Source organism: Diabrotica virgifera, chromosome 2 (assembly GCF_917563875.1).
Source record: "Diabrotica virgifera virgifera chromosome 2, PGI_DIABVI_V3a".
NCBI lineage: Eukaryota > Metazoa > Arthropoda > Insecta > Coleoptera > Chrysomelidae > Diabrotica > Diabrotica virgifera.
The window spans coordinates 91,225,763-91,241,283 of NC_065444.1; the positions used below are offsets into that span (position 1 = coordinate 91,225,763).

Consider the following 15,521-nt stretch of genomic DNA (forward strand, 5'->3'; position numbering starts at 1 on the left):
AAAATTTACCAGAAGGGAGACCTGCTGGATACTTTATTGAAGATATTGATAAGTTTAAAAATAGTTTGTGTCCTTTTTCAAAAGCAGTAGAATAATTCATTTTTACAGTTGTTATTTAGTGTTACAATCGCCTTATATTGTGGTAATGCCGTATGATAATAAGTTTTCAAAATGTGTATGGATCATTTTCTCAAGAATGGGCGATTTTGGAGATTGTTCCAAAACAGTTCTGAGATATTCCCATTTTAATGTCATGTCGGTTTTTTAATTTCAACTTGTAGCTCCATACAATAACAATTTACTGTAGAACCTTGGCAGTGTGGTGCCTCGGAATGGTCTTTACAACCTGTACTTATCTTCTTCTTCAAGTGCCATCTTCGTTCAGAAGCTTGGCGATCATCAGGGATATACGTATTTTCGAAACTGCTGACCGAAACAATTCGTTGTTGCTACAGCTATACCATTCCTGTAGATTCTTTAGCCAGGAGTTTCGTCTTCTTCCTATGGACCTTTTTCCTGCTATCTTCCCCTGCATAATTATTCGAAGCAGTTCATATCTTTCGCCTCTTGTAATGTGTCCCAAGTATTGCAGTTTTCGTTTTTTGATCGTAAATAAGACTTCCTTTTCTTTATTCATTCTTCTCAAGACCTCGACGTTTGTGACTCTCTCCGTCCATGATATTCTCAAGATTCTGCGATACATCCACAGTTTAAATGCCTCCAATTTTTTGGTATCAATCTTTTTCAGCGTCCATGACTCCATTCTGTAGAACAGCACAGAAAGTATGTAACATCTCATCAGGCGAAGTTTCATTTCAAGGCTCAAATTTCTTCCACAGAACACTCTCTTCATTTTAGTGAATATGGATCTGGCTTTTTCTATTCTTATTTTGATTTCTGCTGAGCTATCGTTGTCTTCATTTATAAAAGTGCCTAAATATTTGTATTTGCTAACTCGATCGATAATTTCATTGTGTAAATATAAATTTTGGACATTTCGTGTTGATTTCGATATTACCATAAATTTAGTTTTTTTTATGTTCAAAGATAGTCCATATTCTTTGCTGCAGTCTGCTATATTATTCATCAATGTCTGTAGCTCTTCAAGTGTTCCTGCGATCAGAACGGTGTCGTCGGAAAATCTCAGATTGTTTAATCTAACACCATTTATTTTTATACCTATGGATTGCTCAGAGAGTGTTCTATTCATTATATTGACAGTAAATTACCCAATATTTTTCTAGTTCTGCTCAAAAGTGTCACTTTTCATCTAAAAAAAATGGGAAGGTTTTGTAGAAATAAGACACTATGACAATTTTGAAAATGTTATTTTATTGAAACATTAGCTACAATCTTTCATAAAAGGGCCTATAGTAAGATCAAATTATATATTTTTTTTTTCGAATAGAGACATAATCCCAGTCTTCTTTTTTTCATTTATTTTTGGTTTTTATGGATGTGCTGGTAATATCACTTTGACTTTGCTTTTGGTTTTTCGTTTTATTGGTATGGAGGAATACTCGTATCCAAATGGATCTGTATATTCTACTTTTTCAGTTGTTAAATGAATAATGCGCAAGTCTCGAATTTTGATAATCCCTTGTGGAATTACATCGGGCATTGACTTTAAGTACAAAAAGTCCTTATAACTCATTTCGAGAACTTGGAAAATTTTCTTTCCTATTTTTATTCCTCTCATGAGTGAAAAATACTGATCAGGATGGAATCTAACCTTCAACTTCCATATGAACAACAGTGTCCGTAAGAGTCTGCAAATAATAATCGGTTTTACATTCTTTTGTCATTAAATAAACAAAACTCGTTAGGATTGCAACGTTAGGGCAATTGTTCCTAATAAATCATTTCTACCAGATCGTCCCATTTAAACAGGTGTCACTTTGAGACATACAGTAATAAAAGTGGGCACGTGAGTATTATTAAGAAAAGTGACATATTTTAATTGATACATTATGTAAAACTGTTAGATTTATATTTTATAAGCATAATTTTAAAGCAAATTGTTACAATTTTAAAATGTCACTTTTCAAGATAATACTAGAAACGAGCCACAAAGCAAATTATTATAAATTTTAAATGTGACGGTTTACTAAAAAAAATCATGTACTTACAACGTCTCGCACTCAATTGAATTATGTCGATACATCAATAGACGAACCATCCAACCTTTACACCGACAAAGCGACATTTCCTCCCATCTCTCGGAAACTATTCGGAGTTTAGTTATGACACTACGTTCAAAAAATTCGCCGTTTTTTTTTTCGATTTTATTGTGTATTTAACTCGATTTGACAAAATTTTGAAATGTGACACTTTTCTTGTGCATAGCGATATGTAATATAAATATATCATACTAGTGCCGTCATCTCCCTGGGCATGATGACGTAATCAATGATTTTTTTAAATCAGAATAGCTTATTTGAAAAGTTATTCAATTCTCCATTCAATAATTTTAACATAATTATTTCTACATGGTGGCCCAAAAAAATAATTTTTGAATTAAACTAATTGACGCAACAAGAAGTGCCTATGTATGTAATTTATTGATTTTAATATACATTTTACTGCTGTTAGAAACAGAAAAAATGTTTATTTGACAAATAACCATTGCCTTTCGCTTAAATTATTTGTTCAAACTGCTAAGAGGCAGGTAGGTGGCAGCGTTAACATTGAATTTAACCTTTAACTACCCGCGCATCAAGTTTTAACATAACTACACGCGTGGCGTACTTTGTACGCCACAAGAAAATACACTTAAAAACAGCGGGTTTGTTTATTTTTTTGTGAAAAAATACACTTAGTTGTTTGTTATAAACCTTATTCGGCATCCGTGAATACTTGGAGTTCCTTTTCAGTAAGCCAATTGGGATTTATAACTGGAATCATGGAATAACTGGATTCCATGATAAAGAAAATTATTAATAAAACATTTTTTTAAATGTGATTTTTTACAGGAGAAAAAGTATTGTTTACAAAGAAAAATATATTTTTTGCCATAATGACTAAAAAACAATTAAAATATGTACTTATATTACGACTTATATTAATATAATCCTGGGGTGTATTGTCCACCACCGGAAACAACAAATAATAAAATGTAAATTACGATCTTTCCAGAACGCCGATTATAACGAAACTAAAACCAAATTGTAAAGCACATTCCAGTGATAGGTTAGAAAAATAAGCAAGGTCAAAAATTAAATTTTTAAATATATTTCCAGTAGAATTCTTATATCTGGCGTACAAAGTACGCCAGCGCGTGTAGTTAAAGGTTAAGCAAAACACAATATTTATTTGTGAAATAAACATATTTTTTTCTGTTTTCAGATAGCAGTAAAATGTATTTTGAATAAAATAAATTACATACATTCTTCTTTTTATCACAGTAGGTAATTAATTTAATTAAAAATTTTTTTTGACACCCTGTATAATTAATTATGTTAATGTTTATATTACTGAATAGAGATTAAATAACTTTTCAAATGATCTATCACACAACCTCTACTCTCATTTAAAAAAATCATTGATTACATCACTTCCAGATGGATGACGTCACTAGTATGATATAATATGCCAAAAAATCATAGTTTAAAAATAGAAATCGACCTGTTCGAGATCGCACATTCTCGAGAAAATGAATTTATTCCAATTTAAACCTCCTCACTGTATATAATACTGTATTCGGTTTAGAGTTTTGAGATTTGGTTTTTGTTGTTTTGTTGTAATATCTCTTTAATTTTTAAACATTTTGAAGTGAATACTTCTTATTACTCGGTAAGATGTTTTTACACAGGCCCGAAATCCTATTTAGCATCACTTAAAAAATCGAACCGCCTGCAGTAACCTTGTGATATAGGTACGTTAATACATGATATGCACACATATACACTTATATAGTCCGTCCGCTATACCTTTTACCTTGAGGTGTACGATTCATTTTCAATCAAATTAAGTCAAAACATAAATTGAAACGAACGTCGATGTGTATATACATTTTGTATACTGTATACTATATACTACACACATCGGCGTACGTTTCACTTTCTGTTCTGACTTAATTTGATTGAAAATGAATCGTACCGCATGGGAAAAGTTATAGCGGACGGACTATACAGGGTGTAACAAAAATACAGGTCATAAATTAAATCACATATTCTGGGACCAAAAATAGTTCGATTGAACCTAACTTACCTTAGTACAAATATGCACACAAAAAAAGTTACAGCCTTTTGAAGTTACACGATAAAAATCGATTTTTTCCGATATATCGAGAACTATTAGAGATTTTTTAATAAAAATGGACATGTGGCATTCTTATAGCAGAAACATTTTAAAAATAAATTATAGTTAAATTTGTGCACCCCATAAAAATTTTATGGGGGTTTTGTTCCCTTAAACCCCCCAAACTTTTTTGTACGTTCCAATTAAATTATTGTAATAATAATAATAATATCGTATGGCATTTTTGCCGGGGAGATCCTTTCGGATAGTTCCAGCGCCAATTACATCTTTAACCCTGTTTCAAGTAACTAGTGTCGATGTACACTAGCCCAGGGGGACCGACGGCTTAACGTACTCTCCGAGGCACGGTGAGACGGCTCGTGTCATTATTGGAAATGAAAATGGTTTGTCTTTGGCAGGGATCGAACCCACGTCTACTGGCGTATGAGGCCAGCGTTTATGCCGTTACCCACGGCCGCTCATTAAATTATTGTGGTACCCTTAGTTAAACACAATGTTTTTAAAACTTTTTTGTCTCTTAATATTTTTTCGATAAACCAGTTTTAATCGAGATGCGGCTTCTTTTTCAATATGTTTACATAAAAATTTTATGGGGGTTCTGTGCCTTTAAACCCCCCAAATGTTTGTGTACGTTCCAATGAAACTATTATTGCGGTACCATTAGTTAAACAGGATGTTTTTAAAACTTTTTTGCCTCTTAGTATTTTTCCGACGAGGCACCTTTTATCGATATGTGGCTTTTTTTCTAATATGGTTCAAAATATACCTCAAACTGTAATTTATAAAAAAAATTTCATATTATTACCAGGTCTCTACAATCGTACGTAACAGTATACAAATATGTGGTGGATTTGACAAATATTCAAAATATCTCGATAAAAACTAGCTTTTCGAAAAAGTACTAAGAGGCAAAAAAGTTTAAAAAACATTGTGTTTAACTAATGGTACCACAACAATAATTTAATTGGAACGTACAAAAAAGTTTGGGGGGGGGGTTTAAGGGAACAAAACCCCATAAAATTTTTATGGGGTGCACAAATTTTAATTTATTTTTAAAATGTTTCTGCCATAAGAATGCCACGTATCCATTTTCATTAAAAAATCTCTAATAGTTTTCGATATATCGGAAAAAATCGATTTTTATCTTGTAACTTCAAAGGGCTATAACTTTTTTTGTATGCTCATTTGGACTAAGGTAAGTTAGGTTCAATCGAACTATTTTTGGTTCCAGAATATGTGATTTAATTTATGACCTGTATTTTTGTTACACCCTGTATATGTATGTATATGTTATAATTATATATAATCTATTTTTTATAACTACTTGAGAACGATGGAATCAATTTTCTAATTTTGATTCTAAAATATTTTTATAAAATAAATTAAATAAAATTGAATCTAATCTAATTGAATTAAATAAAATTTTTAAAGAAAATAATGTTAAATTTTAAAGAAACACGTGTAGAAAAAATATTAACAATTTAGTGATAAGCAGACAAAAATTTCATTAACTCACATATTATAGTAATAACGCGCTATAAGAAGTATTCACTTCTGGTGGCACTCCCCAAGTGCCACATTCTATTTTTAATGACGCCTGTACTTAACTAAATAATATGGAGAGTTATTAATATATTTATTGTGAATTTGTGTCTATATCTGTGATTATTTATCACGTGGTTAAGACTGGAAAAGAGATTTTTTGCGATTATATATTATAAAAACTTGTTCTTAACTAATTATTTGAGGTTGTTGATTTCAAATATTTTAATTTTCTACGTGTTAAATAATTTTGTTTTACATAAAAAGACATTTCATAAATAAATAGCTATTTTGTTATTACGTACATAATTTCGCAAGATTTAAAAAAATGAACATTTAACATAAAGATTCATGATCATCACTGACTCTATAACCATTTCTGGGTCTGGGCTTGTTCCAGGATTCTTCTCCATTCTCATCTGTTTTATCCTTTTTTTTTTCTAAAATTTTTTACTTTTAAGATTGTTTTATCATTATATATTTGTTTGATGTATCATAGTTTCAGTCTTCATTTTGTTATTTTTCTACTGTTACTTGTTTTCTTATTTTGTTTGGTATTTCGCTTTCTTCCAGTCTTTTCCTTTGCATTTTCCGTTGTCATTTGTGAGTACTGGTTTTATTAAGGTTGTGTATATTTGCACTTTGTTTTTTTTGTGATATTTGATCTTAGTCGCCTAATTAAGCTATGGTAATATTTATTGGCCATGCATATTAGCCTTTTCACTTCCTCTGCAATGTTGTTATCAGAGGTAGCCAGGGATCCTAAGTATGTAAAGTTCTTACTACCTATGTGGTATTCTCATATTGGTAAATTATTTAGCTTTCTCAAATTCTCATATTGGTAAATTTTTGTTTTTATTTGCATGCATATACATATTTTGTTTTGGCCTGATAATTTTAAGGCCACTTTTTTTTAATTGACTGTTGCGTCTCTTACTATTTTTACATCTATTGTTTCCGTTAATTCGTTTTGTATTCGGATTTTAATTTCTACTTTTACAGTTTCCTTTATTAATTCTATTAGATGTGTATATTAAATTATTTTTCTACGGCCGTTCTAAAAGAGCCACTTTCACGCACGCATTTTGTTTCCGAAAGTTGCACTTTACCGCACTGCGTGCGTGAAAGTAAATTTTCACACACGGCGTGCGGGAAAGTAAAATACCTTGTAATATGGCATTATAATATATTATAATACATGCAATAAACTAATGTTTAGATATTATTTACTAATTTATTTCAAATTTATCTTATTGTGTTCATGTTTTAATGAAATTTGCGCGATTATTTCATTCATAGGAGATTATGGCCGATAGAAAGCTACAGAAATCTGAATTAAATCGATAATTTTTGATAATTGCCCTTCGTTAAGTATATTACGTCAGATGCCCTTCGTTGCTACGAAAAAATACATTCAGTGACATTAATGACAATTAATGTTTTAAAAATTATAAAAGTGATGACTTACAATCTTCAAATCAATTACAATAAAATTTTGGTTTTGAACAGTTTTATTCATGAAATAATCGCAACAAGTTGCACTCGAACTCTAAAATTAATATAGAATTTTTGCCCTCGTGACACTTTGACACTCGCCTTTGGCTCGTGAAATTAAAACTGTCAAAGATGACTTTCAACCGTCAAATATTTATAACAACTGTGTGTTTAATTGTTCTAATTTGTACTTACATAAATAAATTACAATAAAATTTTGGTTTTGAACAGTTTTATTCATGAAATAATCGCAACAAATTTCACTCGATCTCTAAAATTAATATAGAATTTTAGAGCTCTTGTGCAATTACTACTGATTATTTCATTCATAGGAGATTCTGACCAATAGAAAGCTACAGAAATCTAAATTAAATCGATAATTTTTGATAATTTCCCGTCGTCAAGTATATTACGTCAGATGCCCTTTGTTGCTACGAAAAAATATATTCAGTGACATTAATGACAATTAATGTTTTAAAAATTATAAAAGTGATGACTTTCAACCGTAAAATATTTATAACAACTGTGTGTTTAATTGTACTAATTTGTACTTACATAAATAAATTACAATAAAATTTTGGTTTTGAACAGTTTTATTCATGAAATAATCGCAACAAATTTCACTCGATCTCTAAAATTAATATAGAATTTTAGAGCTCTTGTGCAATTACTACTGATTATTTCATTCATAGGAGATTCTGACCAATAGAAAGCTACAGAAATCTAAATTAAATCGATAATTTTTGATAATTTCCCGTCGTCAAGTATATTACGTCAGATGCCCTTTGTTGCTACGAAAAAATATATTCAGTGACATTAATGACAATTAATGTTTTAAAAATTATAAAAGTGATGACTTTCAACCGTAAAATATTTATAACAACTGTGTGTTTAATTGTACTAATTTGTACTTACATAAATAAATTACAATAAAATTTTGGTTTTGAACAGTTTTATTCATGAAATAATCGCAACAAATTGCACTCGATCTCTAAAATTAATATAGAATTTTAGAGCTCTTGTGCAATTACTACTGATAATTTCCCGTCGTCAAGTATATTACATCAGATGCCCTTCGTTGCTATGAAAAAATACATTAAGTGACATTAATGACAATGTTTTAAAAATTATAAAAGTGATGACTTTCAACCGTCAAATATTTATAACAACTGTATGTTTAATTGTACTAATTTGTACTTACATAAATAAGTTACAATAAAATTTTGGTTTTGAACAGTTTTATTCATGAAATAATCTCAACAAATTGCACTCAATCTCTAAAATTAATATAGAATTTTTGCCCTCGTGACACTTTGACATAATTTAAACATAATTTAAATTAAAACTATCAAAGTGTCACTCGGGAAAAATTCAATAATTTTAGAGCTCTTGTGCAATTACTACTGATAATTCGATAAAATAAAATTATTTTGACATAATATTTAAAAGTTAGATCAGTAGACAATTACAATGGTTTTGAATCGTCGTCATGGAAACCAATATCATCGTCGTGGTAACCCATTATATTGAAAGTTTGGTTTTGATAACATTGTCAAAGAATTAATTATTTTCACTTCTAAATAAAAATTGATATAACTCTATTTGTTGTGGCTTTTTTCCAAACATACGGCCCTAGAAAAAATATTGTTCCTAACTCATGCGGAAAGTGTCTTCCCCGAACTCGACTGCTTGCCCGAACTCCGCTATCGCGTCGTTCGGGTCAACGGCAGTCTCGTGCGTGAAAGTATCACTTTCCGCACTAGTTAGGAAAATATAACTATTTGTATTATGAATTCTCGCATTATATTGTAATATGCGCTTTCGAAGTCTATGAAGTGATCTTGTGCGCCGATGTTATATTCGGTGGTATATTGTTGACTTCTGAACGTACGAGCCACATTGGTATTTCCTACTATGTTTTCATCGTGTGGTCCAAGCCTTTTATAAATGACGTTTAACGTTCTTTTGTGTGCTGCGTTCAACAGCCTAATGCCACGGTAGTTTTCACCATGGAATACATTCCAACATAAAGATTACGTTTCGTAAATGTACAGTTGCAAAACCAACAGTAACAAACTTACTTCTGCTGAGTACAGATCCTATCCTAGCAAGAACTTTAGCTAGATAGCCTGCATGAAATCTACATAAATGTCGCAACGTCTTGGTAGAGTTCCTCTATTCTCATAAAATCTCTGCGGAAGAGTTCCCCTGCTCAAAACACACCCCCAAGGTTCCAAGGGAATGATAAAGTTGACTACAGTGGATCCCCGGTAATCGGATAGACTGCCTAACACACTATAGTTCGGAATTTTTTCAAGAATACTTTCATCATCATAAATTAGCCTATATTTGTCCACTGTTGAACATAGGCTTCCCGTAAAATTGTCATCGCATCTCTGTGTTGAGCTTCTTGCATCCAATTTGTGGTGATGCGCTTTATATTATTTGTCCATCTAGTCCGTGGTCGTCCTCTGCTTCGGTATGCCTCTTGTCTTGGTCGCCATTCTCATCCGTCAATCTGGCAACATCTCCGGCTTAAGCCAATTTAGCCACGACTATTCTTTTAACTGCAGCGGTGACTCCTGTTCTTCTTATTTCTATGTTTGGTACTCTATCTCTGATGGTACAGTGGAACCTCGTTAACTCGGATTAATCAGGACCATGGCCGATCCGGGTTAGCCGGAGAAAATGGTAAAAATTAATAAAATACGGTATACCTACAGATAGTTGGCGTATTCCATGACGTTTTTTCCATCTATTCAGCCAACCTTGCAGTGAAATTTGATTCACAATCAGGCAACATTTTATTCAGCTTGAGTGCTGATTCTTGAATAATTAGTCCAGACACTGGTAAACCACGTTCGCGTTCCGCACAACTCTTTGGTAGATTGAACAACATTTTCAAGTCTGATATTAAAGTTTGTTTGAAAAGGAAGGCTCTTGACCAATGTGTTTTACCGGTTCTTTCATATGGAGCGGAAACACTAACTCTGGCAAAAAGAACAATAAATAAAATACGAGCTACACAACATGCTATGGAAAGATCAATGTTAGGTATTAGATACAGTGGAACCCCGATTTCAACAATAAAAATGTATGTAATATAATATTTGAGAGATAATGGGTATTTGTGTAATTTTGAACTACATACAGTGTGTCAATTTTAAAATTTACAATGGCTATATCTCACGAACAAAAGCTGAAAACGAAAAATGCTTGAAACCGTTTCTAGGATAGTAAGGGGGAACTAAAATGACATGAAAGAGAACTCACCCCCATCAACCCCCTAGGCCCCGCCCACCACAACCAAAAAAGTTTAAATTGCAAACCCCTACTTGTGATACATCATTGAACAGGCTATAAAAAATGCTATCCAGTGGTATAAATAATAATTATACAGCGTGAAGCAATAATTGTGAAACTTTGGCTTAAATGAAAAATTTAATGAGGTTTTGTTGAACTACAAATTTGATAAAAATGTCAATTAAGTAAATGTTCAAAGTGGGTTCCGTTGTTTTGTAAACAATAATACAGTCTATTTTCAAATTCTGCCCGAAATTTGACAAATGTTTTTCCAGTAATAGGGTGACATGCTTGAGTAATTATTTTTCGCAATTTCTCAAGTGACGCAAGTTAAGTTTTATAAACAACTGATTTAAGGCAAAAATGGCAAATTAAGAGGAAACAGTAGCGATCAACAGGTAGCGAAAACGCGTTCCAAGATTGCGGCTGTAATTTTGAATATTTTTTCGAGATATTTGGCACACGTATTCGTAATATAATAAAGAATGGAGGTACAGAGCCCAATTTGAAAAATATATTAATATGTGGAAATTACTCTGTAATTAAATACAATATTAAAAAAACGAGCCTGTACCGCCATTAAGAAGAACAAAAAAATACACTTACTTCAAATAAACTTTTTTATCCGATGCCTAGATTTTGTGTCATTTTGGAACTAATAAAATTTTTTATTTCATTAGTAGTTCCAAAATGACACAAAATCTAGGCATCGGATAAAAAAGTTTATTTGAAGAAAGTGTATTTTTTTGTTCTTCTTAATGGCGGTACAGGCTCGCTTTTTTAATATTGTATTTAATTACAGAGTAATTTCCATATATTAATATATTTTTCAAATTGGGCTCTGTACCGCCATTCTTTATTATATTACGAATACGTGTGCCAAATATCTCGAAAAAATATTCAAAATTATAGCCGCAATCTTGGAACGCGTTTTGGCTACCTGTTGATCGCTACTGTATCACCTTAAGTTTTAATTAACAAAAAAAAGTACGAGCGGACACTTACCATTTAAAATAATAGTCCGGGAAATAGCATTACAAATACAAAAGTCATAGTAAGCCAGCTGATATTAACACCCTGTATAATTATTATGTCAAAAGAAATAAATGCTACAAATTTCGACAAAACGCCTCGGAATGCGGACGGATCAAAACAAAGACGACTAATGCAACGGAAAAGGAAAATGATATTGGCTACATGGAATGTGCAAGGACTTAAAACCAAACAAGCAGAAGTATTCAAAGAATTAGCGGAAAGAAAAATAGATGTATGTGTTCTTACCGAAACCAAGAAAAAGGGAAAAGGAAATGAAGAGATAGGAGAGTATATACATATCTTCAGTGGAGTGAGCAAAGATAACAGAGCTAAGAGAGGAGTCTCTATTGCTATTCGAAAAAATCTTAAAAATAATATTAAATCGTGGACTGAAGTAAATGAACAACTGTTGATGCTGGAAATGACAAAGAATGGGCACAATATCGTAATTGTCGGAGTGTATGCCCCAAATGAAGATGCAGATCCAGAAAGTAAAGACGATTTCTACGACAAGATGAATGAAATAATCTCTCAAGTTAAAGATAACTGTGAAATCTATGTACTAGGAGATTTAAACGGCAGAGTAGGCAGAGAAGAAAATAATAGAGTCGTAGGAAGATATGGGGAACAAATAACCAATGACAACGGAATGCGTCTTAGAGATTTTTGTGAAACAATGTCTCTCAAGATTATGAATGGATTTTTTCAACATAGAGACATCCACAAATTTACATGGATACAACCTACTAGGAATCTGCGCTCGATAATCGACTATGTAATTCAACGTCAAACTTCCCAGCTGAAAACCACTGACGTAAGGGTATACCGTGGATCAGAATGTGGATCCGATCATCGTTTACTTATGGCCAACGTGATAGTTAACTATCGCAAAAACAATAATACTCAGGTACAGAATATAGAAAAGGGACAAGAAGTAAGATCTCATAAATATAACCTAGAAAGCTTGAAAGAAGACTCAACGAAATTTCTATATAAATTACGACTGGCCACAAAATTACAAAATGTGGGACGAGAAAATATAACAGCGGAAGAATTATACCAGCAAATTAAAAAATACATTCATGATGCTGCAAGTGAAGCTTTGGGGTATAAATACAAACATGAAATAAAAAATACAGAATGGTGGTCGGAGAATATGCAAACGTTAGTAAACAAGAAGAAAACTGCTTATCAGAAATGGATGTCAACAAGAAAGGAGGAAGATCACAAGAGATATGCAGCATTAAAGTAGTGAAAAGTAAAAATTTTTTTTTATTTATTTATTTATTGCTTATTTACAATCTACTTCAATACAGTAATAAGTAAATATAATGTATGTTGTTGGCTTGTGGCAGGTGTCGTCCATTGACGACTCTCTGGAATTTACCTAGCAGCTAGGTCTTCTGGCCAAAGTCTTTTCAGACGTCTGTCAACCAGTGGGGGGTTGAATAATTCATCTATGAGATGGTTTGGATGGTCTGCGCTGCGATTCATGTACCTTCTGGAGTGGTCAGCAATCACATCATTGATGAAGGGGATGTTGAGGTCTGCATGAAGGGTTTGGTTTGACACATACCATGGGGCTTTAGCTAACATACGAATAGTTTTTGACTGGAATGTCTGTAGTATTTTGGTGTTGGATGGTTTGCTATAGCCCCACAGCTCGATTCCGTATGTCCACACTGGTTTGAGTATTGTTTTATAGATGGTCAGTTTGTTTTCTAATGAAAGTTGCGATCTTCTGTTGATTAGCCAGCTCATATTTTTAACTTTTAGGTCGAGGTGTCGTCGTTTGGCTGCAATATGTGATTTCCAAGTAAGTTTTTCGTCTAGATGAAGGCCCAGGTACTTTACTTCTGTTTTTATTGGTATAGGTGAATTATTTAGGTGTAGTTGTGGACATCTAATTCTTCGATTTGTGAAATTTACTTGACAAGACTTGTTTGTGTTGACGTTTATTTTCCAGCATTTAAGCCAGTCTTCTAGTTCATTGAGATGATTTTGCAATTTGTTAAATGCTAATATTTCGTTGATGTCTGATGCTAGTATACCAGTGTCATCCGCAAATGTTGCCATTAGTGTATTTTCGCTAATAGGAATATCAGCAGTGAAGATTTGGTAAAGGAATGGGCCAAGTGCACTGCCTTGAGGTACTCCGGATTTTATTTGGTGGTAGTTGGATAGAGTACCTTCGTATTTAACTTGGAAGTATCTGTCGGACAAGTATGATTTAAGGAGGAGGTAGATTTGGTCAGTTAGCTGAGTTTTTATTTTAAAGAGAAGACCCTCGTGCCACACTCTATCAAATGCTTGCTGTATATCGAGAAATGCTGATAGACATATTTGTTTCCCTTCTAGGCTCTCTTTTATTTTGTTGACTAATCTATGGCACTGTTGTATGGTTGAGTGATTTGAGCGAAAACCAAACTGATGATCTGGGATAAGGTTTTCTATAGGTATTATTGTTTCTATTCTGTTAAGGATTAACCTTTCGAATACTTTTGATAAAGTCGGAAGGAGACTTATTGGTCTGTACGATCTGGCTTCAGTTAGAGGTTTACCAGGTTTAGGTATCATTATAATTTGTGCATACTTCCATTGCACTGGAAAATAACATAGTCTCAGGAGGCTATTAAAAATAATGGTTATTAAGACGACACCTTTTCTTGGGAGTTTTTTTAAGATTTCGCCAGTTATGAGGTCAAATCCTGGAGCTTTATGAGGGTTAAGCAGGTTGATTTCGTTACGGACTTCATTTGGTGAGAAGTATTTTAGTGGTAATGATAGCTGACAGGGTGCATTGAGGAAGTCTCTAATTTTCTCGTCGTTAATATCGTTGGCCTCTGGGGTGGAGAAGACGGTTGATAGATGTTCTGCAAATCTGTTGGATTTTTCTATATCTGATCGAGCCCAGGCTCCATCATTTTTTCTAATTGGTGATTTCATTACTACCGGCTTTTTGAATTTCTTTGTGGCTTTCCAAAGAGAGTTGTCGTCAAGAGAAAGGTTTGTGACATATCTTTCAAAGGATTCGTTTTTGGCTGTTTGGATAGCGGAATGAAGTCTGTGTGTGAGTCTGTTAAGATTTGTTTTATCTATCGCGTTTCTTGTTCTTTGCCATTTGTGACGGGCTCTTCTTCTCTCTTCTACTAGTGTTCTAATATGGAGGGGTATACTATACCTTTCATCGATGGTTTTTTCCTTTACAGGAGTAGCTTTCCAAGCGGCCTGTTGTATTTGTTCCGTTAAATATTTTACAGCTTCTTCAATATCGTTTTTGTGCTTGAGTCGAATGTCAAGAGATATTTTATCATTTATTTCTTCTTTGAATTGAACCCAATTCGTGTTACTGGAACATAGCCTTGGTGCAGGAGTTTTCCAAATTATATTGGTACTTAAGGTAATCAAGATGGGACTGTGGTCCGAATGGAGATCAAAACTGGGGGTGATGTCGCTGTGTATTTCAGGTATTCCCTTAGTTATAGCAAAGTCTAACAGATCAGGAATTTTGTTGTTATCAGTGGGCCAGTATGTGGGGGTACCAGTTGTTAGGTATTTCAGGTTATTATCTTGTATGATCTTTAATAGATTTCTGCCTTTTGGAGATATCAGTCTTGCTCCCCAGGTTGTATGTTTTGCATTCCAGTCCCCTGCCACTAGGAAATGTGAGCCAAGTTGTTCAAAAAACTCTCTGTATTCCTCCAGATTGATGGTGTGGCGTGGTGGGCTGTAGATAGAAGCTATTGTTAGTGGAAAGGTGAGCGCATGTACTTTTATGATAGTACTCTGAATTTTGTTGGTGATATATGGAGCAAGTTCGTAGTGTTTTATAGCTGTACGAATTATTACAACTGAACCAGCATGGGCTGTTCCATCTGGATGGTTTG

General features: G+C 33.0%; 2 protein-coding genes across 5 annotated transcripts in view; one reads left to right on the forward strand and one right to left on the reverse strand.

Moving 5' to 3' along the window:
• Nucleotides 1-15,521, forward strand: part of LOC114332233 (nardilysin-like) — a 158,393-nt gene that overhangs the window by 3,322 nt on the left and 139,550 nt on the right. The gene's annotated exons all lie outside the window — the stretch shown is intronic.
• On the reverse strand, nucleotides 1,313-5,906 carry LOC114332234 (uncharacterized). Its single transcript, XM_050642718.1, has 3 exons — nucleotides 5,777-5,906; nucleotides 2,130-2,335; nucleotides 1,313-1,769 (listed from the first exon to the last, which is right to left on the reverse strand). The coding sequence occupies exons 2-3, from the start codon at nucleotides 2,204-2,206 to the stop codon at nucleotides 1,451-1,453; spliced, it is 396 nt and encodes a 131-aa protein (XP_050498675.1). The 5' UTR covers nucleotides 2,207-2,335; nucleotides 5,777-5,906; the 3' UTR covers nucleotides 1,313-1,450.

Excerpts from the sequence above, each read along its gene's own strand:
- LOC114332234 (XM_050642718.1), bottom strand. The coding sequence starts at position 2,206 with ATGTCGCTTTGTCGGTGTAAAGGTTGGATGGTTCGTCTATTGATGTAT. Across the intron at positions 1,770-2,129 it reads TCAATTGAGTGCGAGACGTT|ACTCTTACGGACACTGTTGT; the intron begins GTAAGTACATGA and ends TATTATTTGCAG.